Here is a 27807-nt window from a genome sequence, read left to right on the forward strand (position 1 = left end):
CACTCCAAGGAAGGGCCGATTAGGTAGGGATTGAGTTGTCTGTGTGCAATTTGAACTGATTGGCCCTCATTGACATAGTGCAATTTGCATTGCTTGGCTCTAATTTACAGATTGCAATTTGAACTGAGTGGTCGTCACTGGCAAAGTGGTATCTCCTTACTGGCTGCACATCCCCAGGCGAAGAGTGAGTTGGCTGCACATAACTTCAAGTTTATAATGTTTAGTGGTATGCTTTCAGGTGAGTGGGGAGACTGGTGTTGTGGCAAAAGGATTCTCACTGTTTAATAAGATTTAGCTTCAGGCAACTTTGCTGAAGCCCCTCTGCTAGAGCTCCCAGAAAACTGGACAAAGAATCAAGGCAAGTATTTGGCTGGCTGTTCATTCACTGGTAAAACTGTACTAAAGCTTGTCCAAGCCTGTTAGAACTGTTCTCACAGAGCAGTTCTGTCAGAACTCTTCCAACCCCACCTCCCTCACAGGGTTCTGCTGTAGGGAGAGGAAGGGATTGTCAAGCCACTTTGAGATTCCTTCAGGTAGTAAAAAGCAGGTACAAAAACCCAGCTCTTCTTCAACATTTCATAGCACGATTGTCTTTTCCAGGGACTTGTCTCTACTCATAACACAAGCAAAACGAACCCACTGATTTATCTTTGTGGCAGTCCAAGGGATTCACAAAACTCTCCTCCAATATGTTTCAAAGGAATCAACTTTCTTCCTGTCACTTTTCTTCCTTGTCCAACTTTCAGAGTCCCTACAAAAATTAGCCTGTTTCATCAGTATTTAGAAACAAGCTGCACCCATAAACACGTTTTTGGAAACACTTGAGTTAAATTGGCTTCTCTGTTTCATTTGGGTATGATTTGAATAGCCTAGATTTCAGAATCACAGAGTTGGAAGGGGCCATACAGGCCATCTAGTCCAACCCCCTGCTCAACGCAGGATTTCGATCTAACCTCCCCTGTTCGACAGGTTCAGTTTATGGAATCTGTCTTACCATCTGGCATCGAAGAAACCTGAATTGATTAATGATCCGGTTAACGAAAGTTGGGCATTAACCCTTTCAAGAGATGCTGAACCCAAATGAACTTCCTGAACTTGAATATACATCGAAAGCGGAATTTTTGGCTCGAAAGATGTATGGAATAACATAGCTATGGTACTACAAACCAACAACGTGACAATTAGACAGGTTTTATTGGAAGCAACGCTGAATGAAAAATACAATCCAAAATCTTTGGCAAGATCAAACTATGAGCTAATTGAACACAAACTGCATACCTGTAACTACAAAAAACTCCCAATGTGAATGTAGAGTCTAGGAACACTAGAGTTATATGCTACAGCAGAAGCAGATTTTCCCTCCTCCTGTGATATGTGAAAAAACACTGCCAGGAGCAGAGGATCTTTATGGACGAAACTTCTGGGTTGGGCGGCTGCAATGGGGAACAGAAACAGGGAAAACCTTTCCCCCTCCATTAACAAAACGGCAGTAGAACGTGACCCAGTCGTTTTAACAGAAAGAAACTGAACCTTAATTCCTGCAAGAGGCATCAAAACACAGGCCTTCTTTGTCAGGCATAGTCAGAAGGAGATGATGGACAAAGAAGTTAGAAAGTTACTCTTCACCTCCACAGAAGTCCAACCGCTAATTCTGGCAAAGGTTTTTCTGCTCGATGAGGACAGCACAATTCACGCCCCCAAATTCTGTTGCTCAGAATGGATCGAACCGCTGCTTGGAAGGCGAAGGTTTCTAGATGCAGTGGCAAGAGAGCAGATGAACAAGCCGGGATGGTTATGACAGACGCCCTGTGCTCTGTGACTCTCTCAGGAGACCGGGGTTTTAATATTCAGCTTTGAAAGGATAGTCTTTGTGATTGGCGCACCTAAAGAAAGAGACACTCTGTCAGAAGCCTGAATCAAGTCTTGACGTCTGTTCAAATAGGACGCTGCCCTTAGCTGGGTAGCGGGGCTAGCCCCATATCAGGAGCTAAGTAGTTCGGCCCTGCTTAGCAATTGGATGGGAGACCACGAGGGGAGTCCAGAGTCACTACACAGAGGCAGGAGACGGCAAGCCATCTCCCAACGTCTCTTGCCTTGAAAATCCTATGGGGTGACTGAAAGCCATCTGTGACCTGATAGCAAACCCAAACCCAAATGCAAACACACACAAGAGTTTGCTAGTGGTTCAGGTAGGTAGCCATGTTGGTCTGGAGCATCAGGACACCAGTGGCACTTTTAGTTTTTATTAAAGGTACTAGCAAGAAAGCCCATTGCAACCAGGAATACAATGGGCGCAAGGACCCAGGGGACACTGGCAGGCACAGATCTCTCTCTCTCTCTCTCCTTTGCAGCAGGAGCCACAGGAGGTAATCAGGGCTGTTTGTAGCAGGGAATGAGGGCTTGTTTGGGCAGCTCTCTCTGTCTGACAGCAGAAGCCATAGCAGTTAATGAGAGCTCGTTAGCGGTTTGGCAGGGGTCTCTGTGTCTCTCTCTCACCTGCTGGCTCCTGCAGCCTCTGAGAGCAATGTGGCTGGTGTCCAGTGAGGGAGGGAGGGAGCTGTAGGTGCAGAGCTTTGCTGGCTGCACCCTGATTGGCCCTATTCCAACTCGGACACCCCGGACTGTTCCACCCCCAAGGCAGCTTCACAAATATTAAGAGGAGGAACAATGGATAAGGATGTGCAGGCATGCTTTGTCAGAGCCAGCGTGGTGTCGTGGTTAAGAGTAGTGACCTTGAATTTGGAGAGCTGGGTTTGATTCCCCACTCCTCCCCAGGCAACCCACTGGGTGACCTTGGGCCAATCACAGTTTATTTATTTTTATTTATTTATTTTGATTTTTATACCGCCCTTCCCTATGGCTCTGGGCAGTTTACATGGAACGTTGCACAAAATTACATAGGACATTATAACAATCTATCAGGTAACAATCATAACGTAACATGAATAACAGCACTGACATATCCCTGGGGAGATCAAATTGTTCAGTCGTGGAAGGGGCGTCTGAGGGGGGGACCAGTTCTGTCAAAGCTCAGCCCCACCTGCCTCAAAGAGGATCTGCTGTGGGGAGAGGAAAGGAAGGCAACTGGCAGCACCAACCAATAACCCTAAGCCCCCATCAGCTGCACTGACAGAAAAATGTAACCACAGTGCAGAAAATCGCCGACTGTTATATACGGTAACCATTTTGTTCTTTCTCAATAATCATGTTGCTTTTAGATTTAGGCCTGCACCTCAGGGTTATTGCTCACTGCCCAGTTATCTCTCTTGGCACGGTTCCCGGATTCTGCACCTGGACCCATAGATAGCGTGGCTGGCTTGTGTGAAACTAACGGTGTTGGAAAGGCGGGAAAACTGATGGATTAAGTGTACCAGTCTGGGCTGTGGGTGCCAGATTCGTCTATGAAGATCCTGAGAGAGCAGCTTGAATAAAACAGCCTTCTTGAAACACAGAGGTGTTTTTATTTGCAAGTCTGGGATCTTGACAGTTAAGTTATAAACTGTTCAATACAAGGTCCCTGTTAAATGGGTTTTATGTTTATTTCGAGTCGTGGAAAGTAGGATAGGAAAGCCAACTCTTCTTCTCCTGTATACCTCAAATAAAACTCAATTGGCCTTAAAGGTGTCGCTGGACTAGAGCGCGTTTTCTTGGACTGCAGGCTCGCGCACAATACGAGAAGCTGTTACTTACGTGCTCAGGGCGCATACTCTCCAGTTCCGGTTGAAGCTAAGGATGCTCTCCGTCTCTTGCTTGGACAACTCAAAGTCAAACACCTGGTCAGAAAAAAGGTCTAGTCAATCCCAAGTACTCCGTAAACCAGGGGTAGTCAACCTGTGGTCCTCCAGATGTCCATGGACTACAATTCCCATGAGCCCCTGCCAGCAAACGCTGGCAGGGGCTCATGGGAATTGTAGTCCATGGACATCTGGAGGACCACAGGTTGACTACCCCTGCCGTAAAGGTTTATAAGCAGAGTCAGATCACTGGCCTATCAAGAGCAGCATTTTCTTCCCCTATGGCAACTGCTTTCCCCGGTTTTTGACAGGTCTCTCACATCACCTCTTACTTCAATGGTTCTCAACCTGGGTCAGGACCCTTTTAGGGGTCAAACGACCCTTTCACAGGGGTCGCGGCAGGGCAAGCAGCTTGGCTGGGGGTAGAGGCGCTGCCACTGTTGCCGCTCCTCCTGAAGGCGCCCACCAATTTATATACAATTTATAACCAATTTCTATGCAATCATGAACAATGGATCTTCACACCATTGTGTTTCGGTTTCATTTCTGTGAAAGAACACTTGCAGAATTTAATGTTTGGGGGTCACCGCAACACGAGGAACTGTATTAAAGGGTCGCGGTTGAGAACCACTGGCTTACTTGATCCTTTTTGCTGGAAATGTCGGGGATTTGAACCTGAGACCTGCTGCATGCAAAGCAGATATTCTCCCACTGAGCCACGACCCCTCCCAATTTCTTTACTGCATTTCTCTCTTTTGCTCAGGTTCCGAAGTATGTTTGAAAGATTGGGATGTGTATTCGTTAATGTTTGAAAAATGGACTGCTACTTACCCCTCTCCTTGTTTTCACAAAATCTTTCCCAGGCCGGCAAAGCGATTCAGCAGAAAATGGACTAACAGTCTTGCACAAGTGAAAAAGTATTGACTATTCATCTATTCTTACCTTAAAGTTTTCCTCAATACGTGCTGGGGTGATGGATTTGGGAATCACAATCACATTTCTTTGGATATGAAATCGGATCAGGACCTGACAACCAGAACAGGACCAAAACAGGGTAAGTCTTCCCTGCCTTCTAACAAAAGCGCTGAGAAGAAACAATTAGGATGTCGAATGGACAAAATGGATGTCTTTGCCAGTTGTGTGCACAGACACACTGCAAAGTTAGTGCCTTGAAGTCAAAGGAACGCACCTGAGCTGCAGTTTTGTTGTGCTTAGCAGCAATCTCTTTGATCTTGGGATCATCCAGGAGGGAGGGATCCTCGGGCTTGGCCCTGCCAAGGAAGCCAAGAGTTCAATTTAAAATAAGAAAGCCAGTAAGGTCTAGTGACAAACATCCATTAGGATCCCCAGCCCCAAGGGGATCAAGCAAGCTGGGTAGAACGCTCCGCCAAATGAGACCAGAGTGCTGCAGGACCTACAACAGTTCTGCAGGGCTTCCAAGGGAGAATTGTTCCCCTAGGCTTACAGCTGAGCCACAACAAGAGCTGACATCTTATCCAATAGACCTCTCTGCCTGCATTCACATCTTCCAGCTTGGTGTGGTGGTTAAGAGAGGTGGATCCCCATCTGGAGAACCGGGTCTGATTCTCTGCCCCTCCACGTGCAGCCAGCTGGGTGACCTTGGGCTCGGCACAGTCCTGTTAGAGCTGTCCTCACAGAGCAGTCCTGTCAGAACTCTCTCAGCCCCACCTACCTCACAGGGGGTCTGTTATAGGGAGAGGGAGGGAAGGCAATTGTAAGCCGCTTTGGGACTCCTTCAGGCAGGGGAAAGCAGGGTATAAAGCCCAACTCTTCTTCTTCAAGTGACTGCAACAAATCTCAGGATAGGATTTTATGGGCAATTTTAGAGATTAATATATTCTGTAATTTTTAATTAAATCAGTTTTTAGGCTATATTTGAACATTTTACGTAATTTTAAGTACGTTGTAATCCACCTTGAGTCGGCCGAATGGAATAGAACACTACAGAATAAATAAAATAAAGGAGGCCTTGTAATTATGAGTTAAGTATTGGAATAAGACAAGAGCTCCCCAGCATGGTGTCTGTGGGGATCAAGAAGCCTACTGACGCATTTCCTTCAGACTTATAAAAGGAGCTTTTCCCCCTGAGCCAAATGGGGAGGGCAGGCTATAAAAATAAAGATATTATTATTATAAAGTAGTGACTCCATCTTGGCTCTCCTCCCTCACTCCAGTGGCAGTTCCCTCAAATCTCCAGGAGGTGTCACTGTTGCGTCAGCAGAAAGTGCCTGTGGGGAGTCAGCTCCCTCTGGCACAGTGTTGCCAACTTTGGGTTAGGAAATTCCTGGAGATTTGGGAGTGGTTCTTGGGGAAGGCCAAGTCTGGAGAGATGAGGGATCTCCGTGGGATATAATGGCATAGATTCCCCCCTCCAAAGCAGGGATTTTCTCTTACCATACCTGAAGAATGGTAACCCTGAAGTCTGGCATAAGACAATGCTTGGTTTGAGAAGTTTTAACATTGTATGACTTCTCCCAGCTCCCACAACAGCTGTTTTAGAACTTCCTTCGGGCCAGGAATCTCCAACAGATTCATACTCCCAGAGCGAAGAGCCCTGTGGAGGGCCTACGGAGATAGGCCAGGGGTAGTCAAACTGCGGCCCTCCAGATGTCCATGGACTACAATTCGCTGGCAGGGGCTCCTGGGAATTGTAGTCCATGGACATCTGGAGGGCCGCAGTTTGACTACCCCTGAGATAGGCGCTCCCACAGATATGGTGGGCCCAGGCCACAAATGGCCTTAAAGGTTAGAACCAGAGCCTTGAACCTGATCTGAGCCACAACTGGCAACCAATGCAGCTGCCACAGCACAGGCTGGATATGGGCCCTCCAAGATGTTCCCGTGAGGCTCCTCACAGATGCATTTTGCACCAACTGCAATTTCTGGCTCAGGGACAAGTGTGGGCCTGCGAAGAGCCAAGCTCCTGAGATGTTAAATTGTGTGTGGGAGAGGACTGCTCCCTGAGGAATTCCACAAGGGAGTCGATAGGAATGCGACAACTTCTCCCCCACTGCCACCCTCTGTGTCTGGTTCCTGAGAAAGGAACGTAGCCATCCCTGATGGGCCCTGGGTTATGGTCACTGCGTGACACAGAATGTAGGACTGGACGGGCCATTGGCCTGATTCAACATGGCTTCTCTTATGTTCTTATGAACACTCTGTGTGGGACAGTGATGCCCTGTATTCTTGGTACTTGGGGGCCATAGTGGGAGAACTTCAGGAGTTCTGGTCCTGCTGGTGGGCCTCCTGATGGACCCTGGGTTTCGGTTACAGTGTGACACAGTATTGGGCTGGATGAGCCATTGGCCTGATCCAACATGGCTTCGCTTATGCTCTTAAACATGCATTTTTACATACACAGCAGTGCTACACACAGGAAAGTGTCTCTTTTGATTGTTTTCATCACCTGTTTGCCTACTCAGTTGGGATGAGTCAAGAGGAATAAATCATAAGAGGGGAGTCCCAACGTCACGGTATGTTTTGCCAAGCGTTAAAAGAAGCCTCCCAAATATTCTTACCATGGCCTGTCAGGAGAGCCAAGAGGGCTGTACGCGGTGACAGAGATCCCTTTGGACTGGCAGTAATTGATGAGCTTTTCTTGGGTGAGATATGGGTGGCACTCGATCTGGAAGTACAAATGACAAGGTGGGCAATTCAGGCAAACAAACAACCACAAAGTCAACTGCAGAAGTCAATAAATATGCTGGCAACGTGACCCCAGAATGGTCGGGATAACCCATGTGATTAATCCAAAAATGGAACAAATATGGTTGAGGAAGCAGCAGCAGAGGAAACCATGTCTTTGGGGGTTAATTGCAGGTCCCTCCCCTCCTCCAGAAAGTTGCGCTTTGGACCCCTAAACGAAAAGAGCAACCCGACAGCAGTTTTCAAGTTGGAAGCAGTTTCAGAGATGCATCATTTCCCATGATTTATGGAATCACAGAGTTGGAAGGGGCCATGCAGGCCATCTATTCCAACCCCCTGCTCAATGCAGGATCAGCCCAAAGCATCCAGGATAAGTCTCTGTCCAGCCGCTGCTTGAAGACTGCCAGCGAGGGGGAGCTCCCCACCTCCTTATGCAGTTGATTTCACAGCTGAACTACTCTGAATGTGAACATTTTTTGATATCTAGCTGATACTGTTCTCCATGTAATCTAAACCCATTACTGTGGGTCCCATCCTCTGCCACCAAAAGGAACCTTTCCCTGCCATCCTCTAAGACCGTTTATGCACTGGAGGTTTCATGCCGGGCTGCAGGCTGGAGTTTTAGTCGTGGCAGGTTGCCCCACCTCTTCCTACACCCACCTGGGGGAGCATTTGGCCCGGTGTGCCTCATCCGCCCCCGATTTGTGCTCTTGCACGGGAGCTGGGGAAGTGAAGTTCCCAGTGCATAAACGGTCTAAGTGACAATCTTTCAGATCCTTCAAGAGAGCCATCCTGTCCCCTCTCCACCTCCTCTTCTCTGGGCTGAATGTTCCCAAGTCCCTCAGTCTTTCCCAAGTCCCAGATCATCCTTGTCGCTCCTTAGCAGGGCTAACTCCTGCTAAGCTTCTGAAATTTGACCAGACAGGGCTAGTTCAGGTCATCCCTGCCATTCCCTCTGAGCTAAGATGGGCCAAACTCCAGTTGATTGCTAGTTAGTTATTTGGAGAGGCTAGCCATTTGGAGCTAGAGCTGAAGTCCTAAGGAAAAGATGGAACTATAATAACTCCTGAAAGAAACTGGCCCTGCCCCCTAATCACCCGGGGTTGGCAAACCCCACAGCTTTCGTGTTGCATGTAAAGTGTGAAGCTCACGGCATGACAGAAGAAAGGGACCTTGCAAAAGAAATTGACAGGGACATCTCCACGGAAACTCGATTTATTATAGTAGGGAATTAATCTCTCTGTGTGAGAGATTTTATCTGCAGCCCGACAGAAGGGCCTTTATTCTGAAAGTCTAGCATTGGATCTAGCAGGGAAAAGCAGCTGTCGTGTGTTCTTTACCCATGGAGTAACCTGGGGAAAAAAAACCAAGCTCTGCAGCAGCCGTTTAGGCAAAAAAAAGCGAGAGAAAAACAGATCCTGTCAGGCACAAACTGTCTGCCTGACAGTAGATCCACTGTTCTGAATTTCAACGCTTCAAATGAACTCATCTTCTCTGTTTTTCAAGTGATCTCCCAACATGGTGCTCGTGATCGTTCTGCCACCTTTTGCCCAAGTGTTTTTCCAGGGTCTAAACTAGAGATTCCTAACGAGGGGTCTGTGGGAGCTCTGAAGTGCTGTGGTATTTGGGGGGGGGGGGGAGTCTAGGCTATCTTCTCAGCTCCTACTCTTCTTTCTGGCCTACATGAGGCAGAGTCACTATAAAAGGGAAAGGTATCCCCTGTGCAAGCACCGGGTCATATCTGACCCTTGAGGTGACGCCCTCCAGCGTTTCCATGGCAGACTCAATACGGGGTGGTTTGCCAGTGCCTTCCCCAGTCATTACCGTTTACCCCCCAGCAGCAAGCTGGGTACTCATTTTACCGACCTCGGAAGGATGGAAGGCTGAGTCAACCTTGAGCCGGCTGCTGGGATTGAACTCCCAGCATCATGGGCAGACAGCTTCAGACAGCATTTCTGGTGCCTTACCACCCTGCGCCACAAGATGCTCTAGAGTCGCTATAGTAGTAGCCAAAGGAGGGCCAAGAGTGTGGGTAGGGGGTTGTGGGAATTGTAGTCTATGGACATCTGCAGAGCCACAGTTTGCCCACCCCTGGCATAGTGGATAGAGTTCAGGACTAGGATCCGGGTCAAATCTCCACTTCTACCACAGAAGCTCGCTGGGGGACATTGGGTCCCTCACAAACTCTTTGCATGCCCTACCTTACAGGGTTGGTGTGAGAGAACAGCGGAGGGGAGAATGGTGTTCTAAGCTCAACTGAGGAGAATAAATAAATGCAAATTAAAACAAAAGAAAAAGGAACAGTGGTTGTATCTACATCTATACATGAACTGTGAGGGACTGCTCATTTACTATCAGCTGGCAGTTAAATTGAAATTTTACACGGCAGTTAAACAGGGTTATGTTCCTTATAACCCCACCCCCACCCCCAGATTCTATATCTCCTCAGAAGTAAGCCCTAAATGTCTCCCTGTGCACTGACAGGAAAATGGGTTGTCTCAATGACTGCCCAAAAATGAACCATGAAATGCCTCTGAAGGCCACACACTCTGAGCAACACATAAAACATACAGTCTGCCTCACTCCTGCAGTGACATCCAGTTATTTACTAGAGAAATAACAAAAATTGAGTCCAGTAGCACCTTTAAAACCAACAAAGATTTATTCAAGGTGTGAGCTTTCGAGTGCAGGCACTCTTCAATGAATTACCATTGTAACTGTGGAGATTTAAGGCAAAATCAAGTTGCAGTAAATTAGTTAACTGTGTCATGATATCCAAATTAAGCCATATGATTCTGTGGTCTTCCTGAGCCAGCGTCCAGTGGGTTTTATTTGGGGGTGGGGATTCATTTAGTCTGAGGAAGAGTGCATGCACTCAAAAGCTCACGCCTTGAATACATTTTTAAGGGTTCTATTGGACTCTATTTTTGTTGTGCGACTTCAGACCAACACAGCTACCCACCTGAATCTAGCTAGATGGATGTCCTTGCCCTCAAGGCATGTGTGTGAGGCAAAATACACTGGGATAAGTGATGTGCCATCGGCACATAGATGCTAACGGAGAACGTACAAGCTGTATTTAGAATGAAATGGTACCCTTGAAACGACTTGGTGCCTCTGTCAGATGATACTTTAATTTTGGCACGGGCAATAATGCTCCTTTCTTTCTTCCTTCAACACACTGGGGGTGGAAAAAAAAAACCTATTTTCATTCACTGGCCTTCAGTCAGATTTTATCTTGCTTTGGTAACAAGCAAGCAAGGAGGCTGAGCTGAACTGGATAGAGTTACACAGTTCCTGAAGTGTATTTCTAGGTCGGGCCGTGAGGCTCTGCTGCGAGGGGAGCTTTACAAGAACGCCCACGTTCATGTTTTGAATATTAGTCACCACTTCACCCTGAGGCACGGCTGAACTAATTCGGCAGCATGCCCGGCTACGGCAACACCAAGAAAGCCCCTTGCTTGGATTAGGCAAAACAAACTGGGATAGGCCATGGGCATCTGTGCGTAGATGCAAATGGAGATCTTGCAAGCTGTATTTAGAATGAAATGGTATCCTTGAGCCGTTTTGGTGCCTTTGCCACACGATACTTTAATTTTGGGTTCCACAGCTCTTTATGGCATTCTTTTCCCCATTCACATATTTCAACCACCCTTTTGAACACATAATTAGGTTGTTTCTGGATGCCACGTTTTACATGTTATTGTTACTTTATAATCCTTTTATGGTTTGAGGCTCATGTCCGAAAAGCAGGTAGCTACCTTGGCCTGAAGCAGCAAAACAAAGCTCTGGTCTCTTCCCAAGAGAGCTGGAGGAGATCACACAGGGCCATCCAGTCCAGCCCCCCCCCCCTTCTTGGGGACTTAAAAATCACACACTCCTCACAGGTGCTCATCCAATCTCCTCCTAAAATCTTCCAACAAAGGAGACTCCCCCATGCTCCGCGTATTCCACTGACGAACAACCCTTTCCGTCAGAAAATGCTTCCTAATATTTCAGTGGAACCTCCTTTCCTAGCATCTGAACCCCGTGCTCCTAGTCCTTGTCTCGAAAGCTGCACTAAACAAGTTGGCACCTTTAAGACTAAGCAAGTTTTATTCAAGGTCTCAGCTTTCACGTGGAAGTACACTTCTTCAGATATGGTGAAAAAGAATTCTGGGTTCCGGGAGAGTGCCCCCGGGGGTTCTGCTACGTGGAAGGAAATTTTAAAAAATTAAAATCTTAAAAGAGATCAGTATTTTCCTTATATGGGCAGGTCGACCTGTCACCTCCCAAAGTGGCCAATGATAGCCCTGGAGGGGGTGGGAAGGGGAGGGCCCCCGGCCACTCAAACCTTTCCCGGTCAAGGCTCCTCTCACTTGGTCAACCTGTGTCATTGGGGGTGGCTGGAGTCAAGGGAGGTGAGTTTTTGTGGTTGGTTGATTGAGGGTCTTTGGGGTGTGTGGGACCTGCCTTGCCTGGAGTTCGGGCCCCGTGGCGGTCAGGAGTGCGAGACCAGGTCAGGCCCCTGAGCAACTCTGAGGCTGGGAATGGTGAGAGGGTGGGGTAGATGCTTTGAAGGATGGATCTTATAGTACAGTCACCCACTGAAGACCTTGTCCCCCCCCCGGCTCCTCCCCCAAATCATAGGAGTTTCCCAGCCTTGATCTGGCAACGCTACCCCCCTAGGGTTACCAAGTCCCCCCTGACCTCTGGTGGGGGGTGGAGGTTGCCAGATCCAGGTTGGGAAACTCCTGGAGATTTGGCAATGGCGCCTAGGGAGGGGAGGGACTTAAACGGTGTAGAGCAGTGGTCCCAAACCTTTTTATCACCGGGGGCCGGTCAACGCTTGATAGTTTCACTGAGGCCTGTGGGGGGGTAGTCTTTTGCCGAGGGACATCGCTGTCGCCGCCTGAGCCCCTGATCCGCTTGCTTTCCCGCTGGCACCCCTGACTTCCTGCCGCCCGCTGGGGGGCGATGCCAGCAGCAGCTGCACAGTGCTACGCCGAGGGGGAGCCCCAGCCATGGAGGCCGCTGGAGAGCACCAAAGTTGAGCCGGTGGCAGAGTGGCAGGGCAGCCTCTGAGGCAGCATCCGGGGAGGAGGACGAGGAGGAGCTGTGGCCCGGTACCGACTAATCTACGGACCGGTCCTGGTCCCCGGACCAGGGGTTGGGGACCACTGGTGTAGAGTACCAGAATCTACCTTCCCAAGCAGCCATTTTCTCCAGGGGAACTGATCTCTGTAGTTTGGAAGTGAGCTTAATTCCAGGGGATCCCTAGGCCTCACCTGCAGGTTGGTGTCCCTAGCCGAAGGCTACTACAGGTTCATAGATAAAGGTGTGAGAATTGTGCACAGCCTTCACAAGGATTCCTATCTTCCCAGGTTTCTCCGGCAGCCATTTCTGACCCTGGGAAAATATATTCTCTCTGGTCATGCGAGGACTGCCAACCCTCTGGTGTGATCCCTGAAGATCTCCCAAAGTTACAAGTAATCTCCACATCACCCAGATCAGTTCCGCTGGGGAAAAATTGCTGCTTTGCACAGTGGGCTTTCAGACGAGATGAATGCTTCCTTGTTTAGCTCAATCACGGCTTGCTATTTAGCATTATGCACACACAAAAGTGCAACTAACTTCTCATTTAACAAGGATTTTATTTTGTTAATGATGCCACGCATACTGTAAACAAGTGAGAGCTTTTTAAAGAAGGTTTTTTGGGTAGGAATTTAGAGTCCACCGTGATTTGTGTGTGTAAATCTCCCATCTAGATGGCTTTCTTTCTCCACCACACAAGATTCTGGCTGTTCTGCTGAAGACAAGGACTCCCGGTGACATGCCTCGTCCAAGGGGCAGGGAGTGGTAGGGAGGCGTGGCCAGCTCACATCCCTTCCGAGGTTCCTCCCCGATCAGAAGGTTGAGAAAGGGACCTTCTATTTATGGGCTATTCTGTATGCTCATTTTACTTGCATGAGTTTCTTTTTCATTTGGGTTCTTGTCTGTTCTGCATATGTTTTCCTCCCTCCAGTGGTCCATTCAACTTTACATCTTTTTATAGATTTAGGTGGGTAGCCATGTTGGCCTGAGGCAGGCTTTCTCAACCAAGGTTTCATGAAACCCTGGGGTTTTTTGGTGGCCATGGAAGGGTTTCCCAAACCGGTAGGAGTCAATTTTTAATATATTTTTTAAACTTGTTAAATATTTACCCAGTGATATGACCATATATGGTCATGTTGGGCTGCCCCTCCCAATGACCAATAATGGACCTGGATGAAGGGGGAGGGGCCCCGGGTGGGCGTGTACACAGCTCTGCTTCCCAACCAGGATTGCACCACTTCTGGGGTTTCTTGAAGCTTGAAGAATGTTTCAGGGGTTTCTCAGCAGTAAAAAAGTTGAGAAAAGCTGGCCTGAGGCATGAGAAAAAAAATTTGACTCCACTGGCGCCTTTAAATCCAACGAAGTTTAATTCTGATTATATGCTTTCGTGCACACTTCTTCAGATACAACTCTGAAGAAGTGTGCATGCTCATGAAAGTGTATACCCAGAATTAAACTTTGTTGGTCTTAAAGGTGCACATCTCTCTATGTTTGGCATTATTTCCCTGCAGATTTAAACACCTGGTTCTTTTGTTAACGATATACCAATGTAATATTGAATCAACCCCAGGGAGCAAAATATATCCACAACCTAATACTCCTGCCCACCCAAGCAATAGGAACTTACAATTAAAGAAAATGAGAATGCAGAAAAGCCCCTTGTCTCATATTGAAGAACTGTCTTCTATCTGAGTTTCATCTTCAGGATCTGGCCTTCTAAGGAGCAGTCAGGGCTGATCTCCTCTAGGACTGACCGGTTTGTTCGCCTTGCAGTCCAAGGGACTCCCAAGAGTCTTCTCCAGCACCAGAGTTCAAAAGCCTCAATTCTTGCAGAGGAGGTGTAGCCAGCCACAAACTGGCTGCCCCATCTAACTCTCACACATGCAGCGAACATCCTTCTGTTATGGTGGCAGGTACTGCCCAAATAATGTTGTTAAGATTCTGCACAGCCTATCAAATCTCTAATGGGCAACCAGAAGCCTTACTGGCACCAGGAAAGGTATTGGACAGGCACCAGGAAAGGTATTGGTGGTGACCACACACCTGCAGACACCACCCAGGGGACCCCTGCAATAGGTGCAGACGGCATCAGCTTGTTCCAAGACGGCATTGTAAGCATCTTACCTGGTTATTTGCTGGCTTGTACTTCAGTCCAGGCTTGTTCAAGATTCTCTCAATCTGTTCATGATTGAAATTGGAAACGCCAATGGCTTTCACTAGCCCAGCGTCCACCAGCTCCTCCATTGCCTGAGAACACAACAAAGGCCAGACATTATGATTCAGAACATACAAAACAGCATGCTCCCTGAAATCTTGTGGAGGTGCCTGGCCCTGGAGCTTCTCCTCCTAGCAGAACGTTTTATCAGAGGGCATGCAGGATTGGCAGGACATTATTAGTTTCTGTAGGACTGGCAGGATACCGCTCTTCCAAGAGGTTTTTCATAGAATCGTGGAATCGGAAGGCATCTCCAGGGTCATCTAGTCCAGGGGTAGTCAACCTGTGGTCCTCCAGCTGTTCATAGACTACAATTCCCATGAGCCCCTGCCAGCATTTGCTGGCAGGGGCTCGTGGGAATTGTAGTCCATGAACACCTGGAGGACCACAGGTTGGCTACCCCTGATCTAGTCTAACCCCCTGCAGAATGAAGGGAACTCAGAACTACCTGCCCACACACAGTGACAATTCCATGCCCAGATGATGTCCCCTAATCCCTGGTGAGTCTGGCCTGGAGGAAATTCGCCTTCCGACCCCAAAGTGGTGATCGGTATTTCTGTGGGCATTCAAAAAAGGACCCCAGAGCCAAGCACTGACACAACCCCTCCTGGCCACCCACTCACAGTCTGGATGAATATTTAATTTCTATGCCCTCCTTTCCCATACGGCCTCGGGGCAGTTCACGACAATAAAACACATTCAACAAAACCAATGACCATAATAAAATACAATAAAAAAAGAAATCCCCTCACCCCCAACCCACTTTGCACCCTCTGCCAGCTACTCCAGACCAGAGAAGCTATCAAATGAAAATAACAAGTAGGCGATCCAAGGTGGAGGAGATTAAATCTGAATTAGCCGTTGCGTATGTAACCCAGGCCTCGGAAGTGAGGGAAGGTTCAAGGCTTTAGGCCTCCTTCCCTCCCACTTTCACTTTGGCTGAAGCAAAGTAACTATTTATGACAATAGAGAAAAGAACATCTTGCACAGAGGGTATTCTCCCCCCACCCCAACTCTTTTCCCTTCCGTTGCCTTCCCAGTAGTCACTGTCCCAGAAGCACAATTTCTTTGTTAAATGTGGTTCAGCCGCAGTCCCTCATAAACAGGCCTCCAGTGGGAAGGAATGTTCATAGGGCCTCTCTCCTCACCATCTGAGAGAAGACATCAGCTTTGGTTCAAAGAGAGATGGTCTGGGGCTAAGTCCTCCAGAGGAAAGAGGGCGCACACCAGGCAAAAATTTCTTCAGCTGAGGCCTTTCAGTGGTCCCAGCCTTGGAGGGGAATTGGACACAGAGGGATATCACAGATAATTCCTCTGTGTGGAATCACTGTTGCCATTGCTGTAGGGCAAAGGAGAGCATAAAGGGGAACTCTCCCCAAGAGGAAAGAATCCCTCTCACAGGGCAGCTAGACTTGCATGGCCAGCGTGTGGAACGGGGCCTCCGTCCAGAGAGCCAGATTGGTGAAGTGGTTAGGAGTGCGGACTTCTAATCTGGCGAGCTGGGTTCAATTCCCCACATGCAGCCAGCTGGGTGACCTTGGGCTTGCCACAGCACTGATAAAGCTGTTCTGACCGAGCAGTGATATCAGGGCTCTCTCAGCCTCACCCACCCCACAGGGTGTCTGTTGTGGGGAGAGGAATGGGAAGGCGACTGTAAGCTGCTTTGAGACTCCTTCAAATAGAGAAAAGCGTCATAGAAGAACCAACTCTTCTTCTTCTTCAGTAATCTCAGGGCTCTCTCAGCCTCCCCTCCCTCACAGGGTGTCTGTTGTGGGGAGAGGAAAGGGAAGGTGAATGCAAGCCGCTGTGAGACTCCTTCGGTAGAGAAAAGCGGCATAGACGAACCAACTCTTCTTCTTCAAATTTACGAGCAAACTGCTTTCCATATATCTCGTTCTAGGTATGCCGGAAAAGTCATCTTCCCCGCCCAACTTAATTCTTACCTCCAACTTACTGGGAGGTGGAACACTTCAGGGCTGCCCAAGCAAAGTATGCAGCACAATCTTAACAAATGCAAACTTGGAGCTTTTGTAACGTTTTAGTTGCAAGCGACACCAAGACCTGACGTGCAAACAATCACACAAAGCAATCAGAAACATTTGATTGTAGGTGAGCGTACCTCCCAGGTGTCCAGGATGTTTGTGTTGCTGGGAATGGTCATGCCTTTTTCATCGGCAGGAAACAGGTCGCTGCCAGCCTGTCAATACAAAAGAACAGCAAGTATTTTACTGGAAACCTACGAATATTAAAGCGTATTTTTTACTTAAAGTATGTTTACCTGTAAACATATGAAGATGTATTTATACCAAGCCAGACTACTGGTCTTTCCCAGTCTTAATATGCAAGATTCTTAAAGACAATGGTTTCCGTGTGTGTGCAATGAGTGGGGCCACAGGTTACAGTAATGGGTTTGTGAATAAATATGCACACTGAACATAGCCATTTTTAACTTTTGGTCATGTATTTTCTCAGTGAAAGGAGAATAATAGTATAGCTACTACCATGAGGTAGGCCCGTGGATTTTTCTTTGTTAAAAAGGTCTCCGTCGTTAAAAAGGTTCAGAACTTCTCCTCCTAGAGCAGGGATGGTCAACCTGTGGTCCTCCAGATGTTCGTGGACTACAATTCCCATGAGCCCCTGCCAGAATTTGCTGACAGGGGCTCATGGGAATTGTAGTCCATGAACATCTGGAGGACCACAGGTTGACTACCCCTGCTTTAAGAGATACTAAGGAATGATCCTGCACTCTTCCAAAAGTACCCAACTTTGTTCAGTCCCAGGGAAAGAACGGGTGACTTTCTGACCCGCAAGGCATACAACCAATCAGCCATTTTAACTTTTTCCTCTAAAGCCAGAAGGCAGCCAAAACAGCCATCAAGCTGCCAATCCAATTACAAGTATTCATGAGGCTGGAATAAAGGGCAGCTGTGACATTACCCAATAATATACTTGATAGGATCACTTAGCGTTTCCCCTGACTTCCAGAGATCGCCTACAAATCTAATCCTAAACTCCTGACCATGCAATAGTCCTAACAGCAACAGGAAAGCGTGTCAAGTGAAGTGTCTTGACCAGAAAAGACTTTCACTTTTGCCACCTAGGCAGAAAGAATGACCTGGTAGTTTTCAAATACTTCCCTGCTGGAAATAAGGTCTTTGTAAAATCTATGGAGGTGTGGAGAACATACCTTGAATCCTATAGGCCAGTGAATTAGATAGAGGTCCAGGTAATCCAATTTCAGGGATGCCAGGGTTGTCTTGCATGCCCCCTTCACCAGGTGTTTTTCGTGGAAGGTGCACCAAAGCTGCAGAGGGAAGAGAGCAATCATAGAATCACAGAGTTGGAAGGGGCCATACAGGCCATCTAGTCCAACCCCCTGCTCAACGCAGGATCAGCCCTAAGCATCCTAAAGCATCCAAGAAAAGTGTGTATCCAACCTTTGCTTGAAGACTGCCAGTGAGGGGGAGCTCACCACCTCCTTGGGCAGCCTATTCCACTGCTGAACTACTCTGTGAAATTTTTTTTCCTGATATCTAGCCTATATCGTTGTGCTTGTAGTTTAAACCCATTACTGCGCGTCCTTTACGTTAACTCTGAAGATATTTAATGTAGCCCACATCCTTTTCCTGAGTGAGAAGTCCAGCATGCGCACTGGCCAATGGATTACATTCATAGGCCATTTCCCGCTGTGGCTTGGATTTACAGCACCCACTTGCCGGGTTGCGGTCCCCTAAAGCAGGGGTAGTCAACCTGTGGTTAGGGTTGTGCGATTCGGCTGGTTCGGCGGCCGTTCCCTCCGGGCGCAGCCAGCGCCACTCCGCGCGGGGGGGAGGGCGGTGCCGGCAGCGGCGTGACAGCGGGCGCAACCACACAGGCACGCCTGCGTGGTTGCGCCCGCTGTCACGCCGCTGCCGGCACCGCCCTCCCCCCCTGCGGTGCGGCGCTGGCTGCGCCCGGAGGGAACGGCCGCCGAACCAGCCGAATCGCACAACCCTACCTGTGGTCCTCCAGATGTCCATGGACTACAATTCCCAGGAGCCCCTGCCAGCAAATGCTGGCAGGGGCTCCTGGGAATTGTAGTCCATGGACATCTGGAGGACCACAGGTTGACTACCCCTGCCCCAAAGAGCTGCCTGTTTTTTCTTTTTGCTGCTAATATGACTATGCAGAGATCATGGGCACTATACCCCCCTCCTCAGCCTCTTTGCTCACACATCAGGACAAGCAGTGGTAAGGATGTCAGCCCATTTTACAGCTCATTTTACTGCTCTGCCCATTTTACAGCTCATCTCCAGGCATCAGAGATCAGTTCCCCCTGAGTTGCACAGTCCACGTAGCAAGCAATGCAAACAACTGTTAAGAGGCAATAAATGTATGAGAAAATATTGGAAGTGTTCAATCTAGATTATTTAATGTTGTCCTGAACGAGTTGAAAATGGGCATATGACAGCAGCCAATCAGCCTCTGGTAACTGCCTGGTTTCAACTAAGTCTTTATCAGAGCCTTCATTATAACATATCTACAATCAATACATAAAATAATATAATTATCATCACCCTATGATCTTCAGTAAAGAAAATGTACATGTATGAAACACAAAAACATCAAGCAATTTCAATATTTCTCCATATCTTTATTGCCTCTTATGGTTATTTGCATTTCTTTCCCCCTGGAGAAAATGGCTAAAGCCCCACTGTTTTAACAAAAGGTATGGCCATTGCATTCCAGTGTCTGTTAACAACATTAGAATTGTTTTTTTTTTCTCCTCCAGTTTCACATCAGGAGGGGCCTATACATCCGTGAACGGTGCATGTGTACAAGCCCACCCAATGCAAAAACCTGCTGCATTGAATAAGGATAAGACGATCTTCCATTATGGACTGGGACTCGTCCTGCAGCCAGATCTATCAAGTTTGCTTTGGAAATGTTTCGATGCCTGCAGAAAATTTTTCTTTCCCACCATAACTTCTGCAGCCTTGGAGTTTGTTGATTGTAAAAATGCAGAAGCGGAGAGACAAATGACCTTGTCAGCTGCATATAGCTGCTGTATCCAAACACACTGGCTGTTTGGCATTCCATGTTGTTACGAGTTACTGTTGAATATATTGCCAGTGAGGATTTCTGTGTCCTTTCAGCCGCAGGGATTTTGCTCATTTTGCTACGATATAGACATTTATTATCACTGTGCTGTTAGAGCCAGTTTGATGTAGTGGTTAGGAGTGTGGACTTCTAATCTGGCGAGCCGGGTTCGGTTCTGCACTCCCCCACATGCAGCCAGCTGGGTGACCTTGGACTCTTCACAGCACTGATAAAGCTGTTCTGACCGAGCAGTGATATCAGATCTCTCTCAGCCCCACCCACCCCACAGGGTGTCTGTTGTGGGGAGAGGAAAGGGAAGGCGAATGTAAGCTACTTTGAGACTCCTTCGGGTAGAGAAAAGCGGCATGTAAGAACCTCTTCTTCTAAAGCTTTATTATGTTTTTTAAAAACCTTGCATTCTGCTTTTTAAACCTTTGTGAGCCGCCTTGAAGATTTGGCTTGAGAAAGACAGGATATTAGCCTTGAACAGAGCAAGGCTCTAAACCAGGGGTAGTCAAACTGTGGCCCTCCAGATGTCCATGGACTACAATTCCCAGGAGCCCCTGCCAGCATTTGCTGGCAGGGGCTCCTGGGAATTGTAGTCCATGGACATCTGGAGGGCCGCAGTTTGACTACCCCTGTTCTAAACAGAGTTGACGTCTAAGAAGCAATTCTCATTGGGAGCACACTGCGTGTAAACCAGCACAGGAACAGGGCAAAGATTGAAATAATAGGAAAAAAAATACCTTGCTGACGACAAACAGGTCTTCACGCTTCACGACGCCTGCCTTGATTTTCTCTTGGATTCCACGGCCAACTTCGTCTTCGTTCTGGTAGACGTAGGCGCAGTCAAAATGGCGGTATCCCACATCGATTGCCTTCTTCACCGCATCGGCTACCTTCCCTGGGGGAGACTGAACAAGCAAGACAAACCCTGTTGAATTACCTCATTTGGTGATCTGGTCAAACATTTCTGTTTCCCTCCAAACCTTTTACAGTAAGTTTAAGATAGCGAGTGTTTGCTGGATCATTTTGTCCAGACTTGCCTTGCTACACCTCAGGGATAAACAACCAAAAGCAATTATTTTGCAGGCCCATTCCACAAAGGGTGTCTACACCCCACCTGTAAAAGCGAGAGGCTGCAGTTACTCTAAGATAGAAGTACCAGAAGTAGACACTGATTAGGACAGATGGCCCCTCCAGCCAAAGACCCGGCCTGGCTAATTCCCTGTCACCGTTAATCAATGGCAGTTGTTCGCCTCCGGGTTTGCTCTGTGACTCTAATTTATAGAGAGGAACAAACAGCAAAGAAAAGATTACAGGCTGGGGGAAGGAATAATTCTCCTTTCTCCCTCCCTTAGTCCCATCCTCTTTTTATATATGATGCAAATGGTTAACTGTGGCACTGTGCATGGAAATCCATGCCACCTGCCTCCCTGGCAACAGGGATTGCCAAAAAGGGACTGTTGTATCAGATATTTTCAAACCATGCTTGCAAGCTTGGGGGGGAAACACAGGGCTTTTGAGCAGAGGGTCCTGAAAACAGCAGACAAGTCTCTCCAAAAGAGTCAGTGTACCTTTGTAAATCTTCCCCACAGAAAGCGGTTCTGTTCATCCAGATGGGCTTTACTTTGTTTATGCCTCTTTACTTTATCTGCCCCTTCCATACAGCAGCGAATACATGTTGTACCTTCCTTCATCCTGATCAGGGGTAGTCAAACTGCGGCCCTCCAGATGTCCATGGACTACAATTCCCAGGAGCCCCTGCCAGCGAATGCTGGCAGGGGCTCCTGGGAATTGTAGTCCATGGACATCTGGAGGGCCGCAGTTTGACTACCCCTGATCCTGACATTCTTCCTTTCTTGTCCATTCTTCAATCACAATGCCTCTCTCTCCGGGTTGGATCCAGACAACTTTTCCTGCTAATTCTCCCGCAATTCCTCTCCTTATCACAGACTGTCCATAACTTCTATCCATTTCACAATCCCAAAAAAATCCCTTTGGGAGGGGGGAGGGAGAATCAAAGGAAATATCCTACCCCCTTTTTCACTGGCAGAAAAGTGGACTGGATTCACCCCTATATATTATTTCTATCCTACTTTTCTGACACACATCTCCCCAAAGTCGTTCACATCAATAACTATACAGGTGGGCTACTTAAAAAGACAAAGGTATACAAGGAGAGGAATGTGAGGGGGGAAAAGATAGGAGAAGGGACATTTAAAACTGAATCAGGCAGACCTTCTTGGAATTAATGTGGCATGGCAGCGTATCTGTCCTACCACCTTCTGGCCAGTGGCATTTGGTTCCCATTACTCTTTTCCTGGGGGGTTAACATGGTGACTGTTTTATTCTCTCTTCTTTATGGCCTCAAGGCAACTGACAGCTGAAGTAGGGCTATTTCTATGGGGGAAAGGGGAGAAAGGTCCTTGAGTCTGCTGTTTTTCTGGTTGCTGGCTGGGCCAGGTTGGCCTCCTTCCCAGGATGTTCTTTCAGGAAGTGACCAAGTAAAACTTCCAGACATCACTTATTTCTCTGGCTGGTGACTGAGGCCAGAGCAGTGACTGGAGGGACCACCTGTGGCTCCTTTCACTGTTCCACAATGCAGCACCTGCCCCATGGCCCAAAAGAATAGAAGGTAAGACCTGTGCCCGGTAGGGCTTGTGGCTGGTAGGTAGGACCCCACCCTGAAAAGCTGGAGGACAGGTAAACGGCAAGACTCCGTGAACTGCAGACCTTGTGCCAGGGATGGAAAGGACCATCCCATGAAACACACCCACTGTTCTCTGTAGCATTTATACTGTCTTTGCAACTCCTGTCGGGAGGAGAGCAACCTGGCTACGAAGAAGAGAGAATAAAACCACCGCCATGTTAACCACCCAGGAAAAGTTAGCTGGCCACAATGAGGTGGAGATTTTACTCCCTACGCTCCACAATTCACTTGCTCTCTGCCAGGCGTCTTGGGAAATCTCGCTCTCTTGCTGGAGCTGCTTGGCCTCATGCTGAGGAGAAAGCAGGCAGGCCCAGAGGGAAGCCGCCTCCCCCACCTTGCCAAATGCACAAAGGATGGCTAACCTTCAACAGCTGTGCAGCGAGAGCCCAACATTTGCACAAGTAATCTGGGTAATTAAAAGGGCTATTGTGATGTATTTAATATTAATAACTGCATTGTATGCCGTGGCATGTGTGTGCTCAGTGAGTTCTGACTCAAGGGTAGGAGACCTCCGACTGTCCACCTGCTGTTCTCACAGTTGCTTAGGGGCAGAAAGGGGGTGTGCTTGTTGTCATGCTGTCCCTGAAAGTGATGCTCTAGCATCCTCCTCAAAATCCTGCATTGAAATGGCACAGTGCAGGAGTGACCTCACTCCCAGGTTTGCCCTGGAAGTGATGGTGTGCCAATGGTGTGACATCATTTCCCCTGTCCCTGCCTGCTCCTGCTGGTTGCTAGGCAATGGTGTTAACCTTAACTGCACATGGCATGCAACTGCTTCACTCCATTAACATAGGGACCGCCAAACTGTGGCTCTCCAGATGTCCATGGACTACCATTACCATGAGCCAGTCCATGGACATCTGGAGAATCATGTTTTCACCACCCCTGCACTAACATAATTCTTCCTGTATGTCATGAATCTATACTCTCCTTATCCACAAAGTTTCTTAATGCTTACCCCTTCTCTTCAGCCTTCCATCACACAACAGAAATGTTCATGCTGGCTTTCAGTAAGATCTGATTTCTCCAGTTTGTGAGTACATCACTTTATTTTTTATTGGTCTTATTTCTTTCCTTTCCTGTTCTCGATCTACATTGCGCTTTATGGCGTCAGATTATAATCCATTTGCAAAGGCTCTTTTTAATTTGTTACCACAGAACTATCTTAAGACAAATATGGTCTAAAATTGGTGTTTTCCAAATCTGGTGGGTTTTCAAAAATCTATAGGGTGGAAATATATCAGTGTTAGGTTTTGGGGGATAAAATTATAAACAGAATCGCATAAAACGACTGAGCGGGTTTTGCCTCTGAATATAATCCTCTGAAGGTTCTGCAAGGGTTTATAACAGACTAATTTCATGGAATGGTTTGGGATTTGCTAACAGCAAAAAAATACTGGCAGCTTTCACCCACCAATCCAGAAACACTGGTTCACAAAGATTTGTCAGCCAGCAAAAATGTCAAAGTTATCCAATCCAAGTATCCCCTGTGGCTACAAACACTTAGCTCCATGCTCTGATAAGATGGAGCTACTCAGAGCTATCCCAGCTGCTAATGAGTATACAGTAGGCATTTTTCATTTTTTCTTTTCCTTTGAGGCTCTCGTATCTTGTTTGGCCAGGGGTGGAGCAGGTTTATACGAAGAATGGCTGAGTGCACACATCCGTCATTTGAAATAAAACGAGAGCGGCCACAGGAATACAAATGGAAACTCAACGAACTTCCTAAAAATTTTATCTCCAGTTAACCTAGCTGCTCCTTGACTGCACAATTCCCTATTCATCCCAAACATTCTATGTTTAATTTTTTTAAAGAGTATTTATGATATTTTTGTCAATTAGGAAAAAGGAACACGAAGAACTGCTTATCAATAAAAGGTTTCTTTATAGTTTCCTCTTTAGAAATGTCTTTGGCAAGTGCTCCAAGGGTCAAACCAGGTCTTACAGTTCTTAGCATTCACCTTGAAAGCAGAGAATCCAAGTCAAAAGCAAAATTGAACTGCCCCTTTCCCCCCTCAGTAAAATGCATAAATTAGGACTGTTTCAGGACATAAGTCTGGGGAGGATGGGATTCTGGGAGGGGAAGGACCTCAGTAAAGCAGTTTGCTTCCACACTTCTCCTCCACATGCATCCAGCAGTGTGACCTTGGGCCAGTCACAGTTCTCTTAGGGCTCTCTCAGCATGATCTACCTCTCAGGGTATCCGTTGTGGGGAGAGGAGGGATAAGCGACTGTGAGCCGCTTTGAGACTCCTTCGGGTAGTAAACAAGCCTCTTGTGGTGCAGAGTGGTAAGGCAGCAGACATGCAGTCTGAACCTCTACCCATGAGGCTGGGAGTTCGATCCCAGCAGCTGGCTCAAGGTTGACTCAGCCTTCCATCCTTCCAAGATCAGTAAAATGAGTACCCAGCTTGCTAGGGGGTAAACGGTAATGACTGGGGAAGGCACTGGCAAACCACCCCGTATTGAGTTTGCCATGAAAATGCTGGAGGGCATCACCCCAAGGGTCAGACATGACTCGGTGCTTGCACAGGGGGTACCTTTACCTTGGATAGTAAAAGGCAGGGGTTAAAAAAAAGATCTGCTCCTTACCAGAGCAGATAGATCAAGATGAACAGCAGAAAGGAGCAAGAGTGGCTCAATATTTCATGATCCAATTTTAATTAATGATGGGAACCACCACGAGCAGGTATATAACAGGAGAGGCCGTATATAATAAACATGATTATAAATTAAGAGTCTCTTAGCACCTTATAGACTAACACAATTTGTGGCAAGATATGAACTTTTGGACCCTTGTTCATCTCTACAAGAGCATGTCTAAACTTAAATCCTGTTATTAGAATTTTTAAATTAAGATTTAAACAGTACCATTCCAGGTCCTTTCTTCCCCTCCTACCAAAAAGGACAGGAAGACCACAGGGCCAGGCGGAACGACGAAGGCGATCTCCCTTTTGCAACCGCCTAACAACTGGAGAGAGGAAATGAAACCGCTGGGAAAGCAGAGGACGACTGTCTAAAAACAGTATACCAGAGAGGGCCATTTGTAGGATTTCTCTCTTCTCTGCCGCCCCCTCTTAGCCCAGGCTCATAGAACAGAAGCCCGGCAGAACCGCGACCCGCACACGCCAAACGGGACAGCAGCGAAAGCAGATTTCCGATCCAGCCCCCAAGCCCCCCATCCCAGGGCTGTGCGCACAAGGAGAGCCGTGCTTCTGGCTCCTTTTCTCCTTTGTGTCGAGGGGGCGACAGCTGCGGGGAGGCAGAAAAGGGGACGCGGCGAATGCAACTGGGAGGGAGGGAAGCAAGGCAGATGCAATGCAACAAACACACAAACACACACACGCACCCTTCCCTGACACGCATCCTGCCGCCGCGCTTGCAGACACCCACCTTCCAGGTGCCCAGTCCCACGATGGGCATCTTGGCCTTGGTGTAAAGCTCCACGTACTTGGCCATGGCTTCCCACGTCCGAGGCACAGCGACGCTAGGCCGGGAGACGCGGCGAGCAACGACACCGCCCCCCCGAAGCGAACCGGTTTTATAGGGTCTGGCCACGCCCCGCGAATTGGGGGCCGGGCTGGAATTGGGGGCTGATTCTGCATGGCTAAAGAGGCCGGGCTCCCGGGCGCCTCTTTTGCTCCGCGTTGCGCGGGACGGGCGCTTTGTGCGGAAAGGAGGACGCGGCGGGTTGCACGGCGCGTCCTCGTCCCGCCTTCGACCACGGGGCTCCGGCTTTGCAAATCGCGCAACGGCATGTTTTCCCTTGAGCAAGGATAAGCACCATGATCAAAAATAAGCACCGATCGGAGCTGTTAAAAACAGTGTGCAGCCGAATGCCAGATGCGCAATTCAAGGGGAAAGTCCAACTCTTAACGGATTAACTTTCCATCGATGGATAAATATTGTATATATATTCCAGCCCCCCACCCCTGCTTTCTTGATCAGGAAGGCAGCGTCGGGCAAATTAGCTTTTTGGATGAAACAACGATTTAAAAGATTATGTTTACAGTTCTAAATGTTGCAATGTTTAAATTGTGTATGTTAAAATAACATTGAAATGCGCTGCTCCAAAAGCCACTTTTGTACAACTCGAAATCTGAAGCCGTGCAAAAGTTGTATGATAGTTTGCTTTGGAAAAAAAGACGAATGTGAAACGTGAACAGTCGAGGTTCCCCAGACCTTGATCATGTGCAATCAATCCCCCCCCCCAAGAAAAAAGAGATTCATGTAGATTCCTCTGCTTTGCAAAGGAGGAAATGCTAGGATGTAATTTTGCCCTTTTAAAAAGGTGTGAATTGGAGCTATAAGGTTTGCCAAACTGTGTTTGTGTAATTTTTCCTTTCACTTGCTCTTAAGGTGTATGCACACACACACACACACACACACACACACACACACACACAAGGTTTAGTTGGAATTCTTGGTGTCCCTTGGGTGAAGCTTCAACCTTCTGTATTATTCTGTATAACAACCTTCTGTATTAAAGCATCATACTCCTAGTTCTGGAGATATTCTGCCCCTCTAGGCTTTCAAATGTCATGGAATATTACTCTGCACAGCTCATCTGAGAATGTGTGTCCTCAGAGAAGGGGAAAACACAGACGTGTTTGTAGCAGCAAAATTTTTTTTACTGCTGGAATTTTTTAAAGCACTACCAGACCTGTGGAGTGGGGATAAAAAAATCCATTTGAGAACCACACAAGCCAGGATCACCAATGAAAGCAGAAGAAAAAAGTCTCGAGCTGGCCATGGCGAAATGATTTATTCCAATGAAAACAATAATGTTCAACACAATTTGAAAACGGATTCCTAGGTATAGTCTGTTTTCAATATCTTCCTCAGTGATATTTTCAGTATTGTTAATAACTGAATCTTCTCTAAATGTATTCTTTTGTGCAATGAAGTTATAGAAAATAACTGTCTCTGGTCATATTTTGCTTTTTATAGTTCAATCCCAAATGGTCCTGCAACATCCAAATGTGTAGGGGTCTACTAATAATATCACAATGTGTAATTACTCTTCAGCAGCGTACGCTTCCAAACCAATGGATTTAGGCAGGCATTAACCCGGCTTTAGTGAAAGTGAGCCTGCAATTTGCTCCCTCAAAATGAAACGCCCAGGAATTAAGGGAATGTGAAAATCCATTCAGGTGGGTAACCTTGTTGGTCAGAAGCAACACAACAAGATTTTGAGTCCTTTAAGACCAACAAAGTTTAATTCTGCGTATAGGCTTTTATGTACGTGCACACTTCTTTCATGCACATGAAAATGTGTAAAGAAAAAAGAAAAAGTGTCATGGTTTGTAGTTTGAAGAAGTTCAATTA

At 47.5% G+C, this 27807-nt stretch overlaps 1 protein-coding gene across 1 annotated transcript; it reads right to left on the reverse strand.

Annotated features, from left to right (window-relative positions):
* Positions 1–1171: 1171 nt before the first annotated feature.
* On the reverse strand, positions 1172–26091 carry LOC143838793 (aldo-keto reductase family 1 member B1-like). The gene is made up of 10 exons (XM_077340706.1): positions 25873–26091; positions 20514–20681; positions 17876–17992; positions 16808–16885; positions 14598–14720; positions 7274–7380; positions 4924–5005; positions 4677–4760; positions 3691–3773; positions 1172–1883 (listed from the first exon to the last, which is right to left on the reverse strand). Exons 1-10 carry the CDS (start codon positions 25936–25938, stop codon positions 1841–1843), a joined length of 951 nt encoding a protein of 316 aa, XP_077196821.1. The 5' UTR covers positions 25939–26091; the 3' UTR covers positions 1172–1840.
* Between the last annotated feature and the right edge of the window lie 1716 nt (positions 26092–27807).

The sequence above is a fragment of the Paroedura picta genome, chromosome 5, assembly GCF_049243985.1.
Source record: "Paroedura picta isolate Pp20150507F chromosome 5, Ppicta_v3.0, whole genome shotgun sequence".
NCBI lineage: Eukaryota > Metazoa > Chordata > Lepidosauria > Squamata > Gekkonidae > Paroedura > Paroedura picta.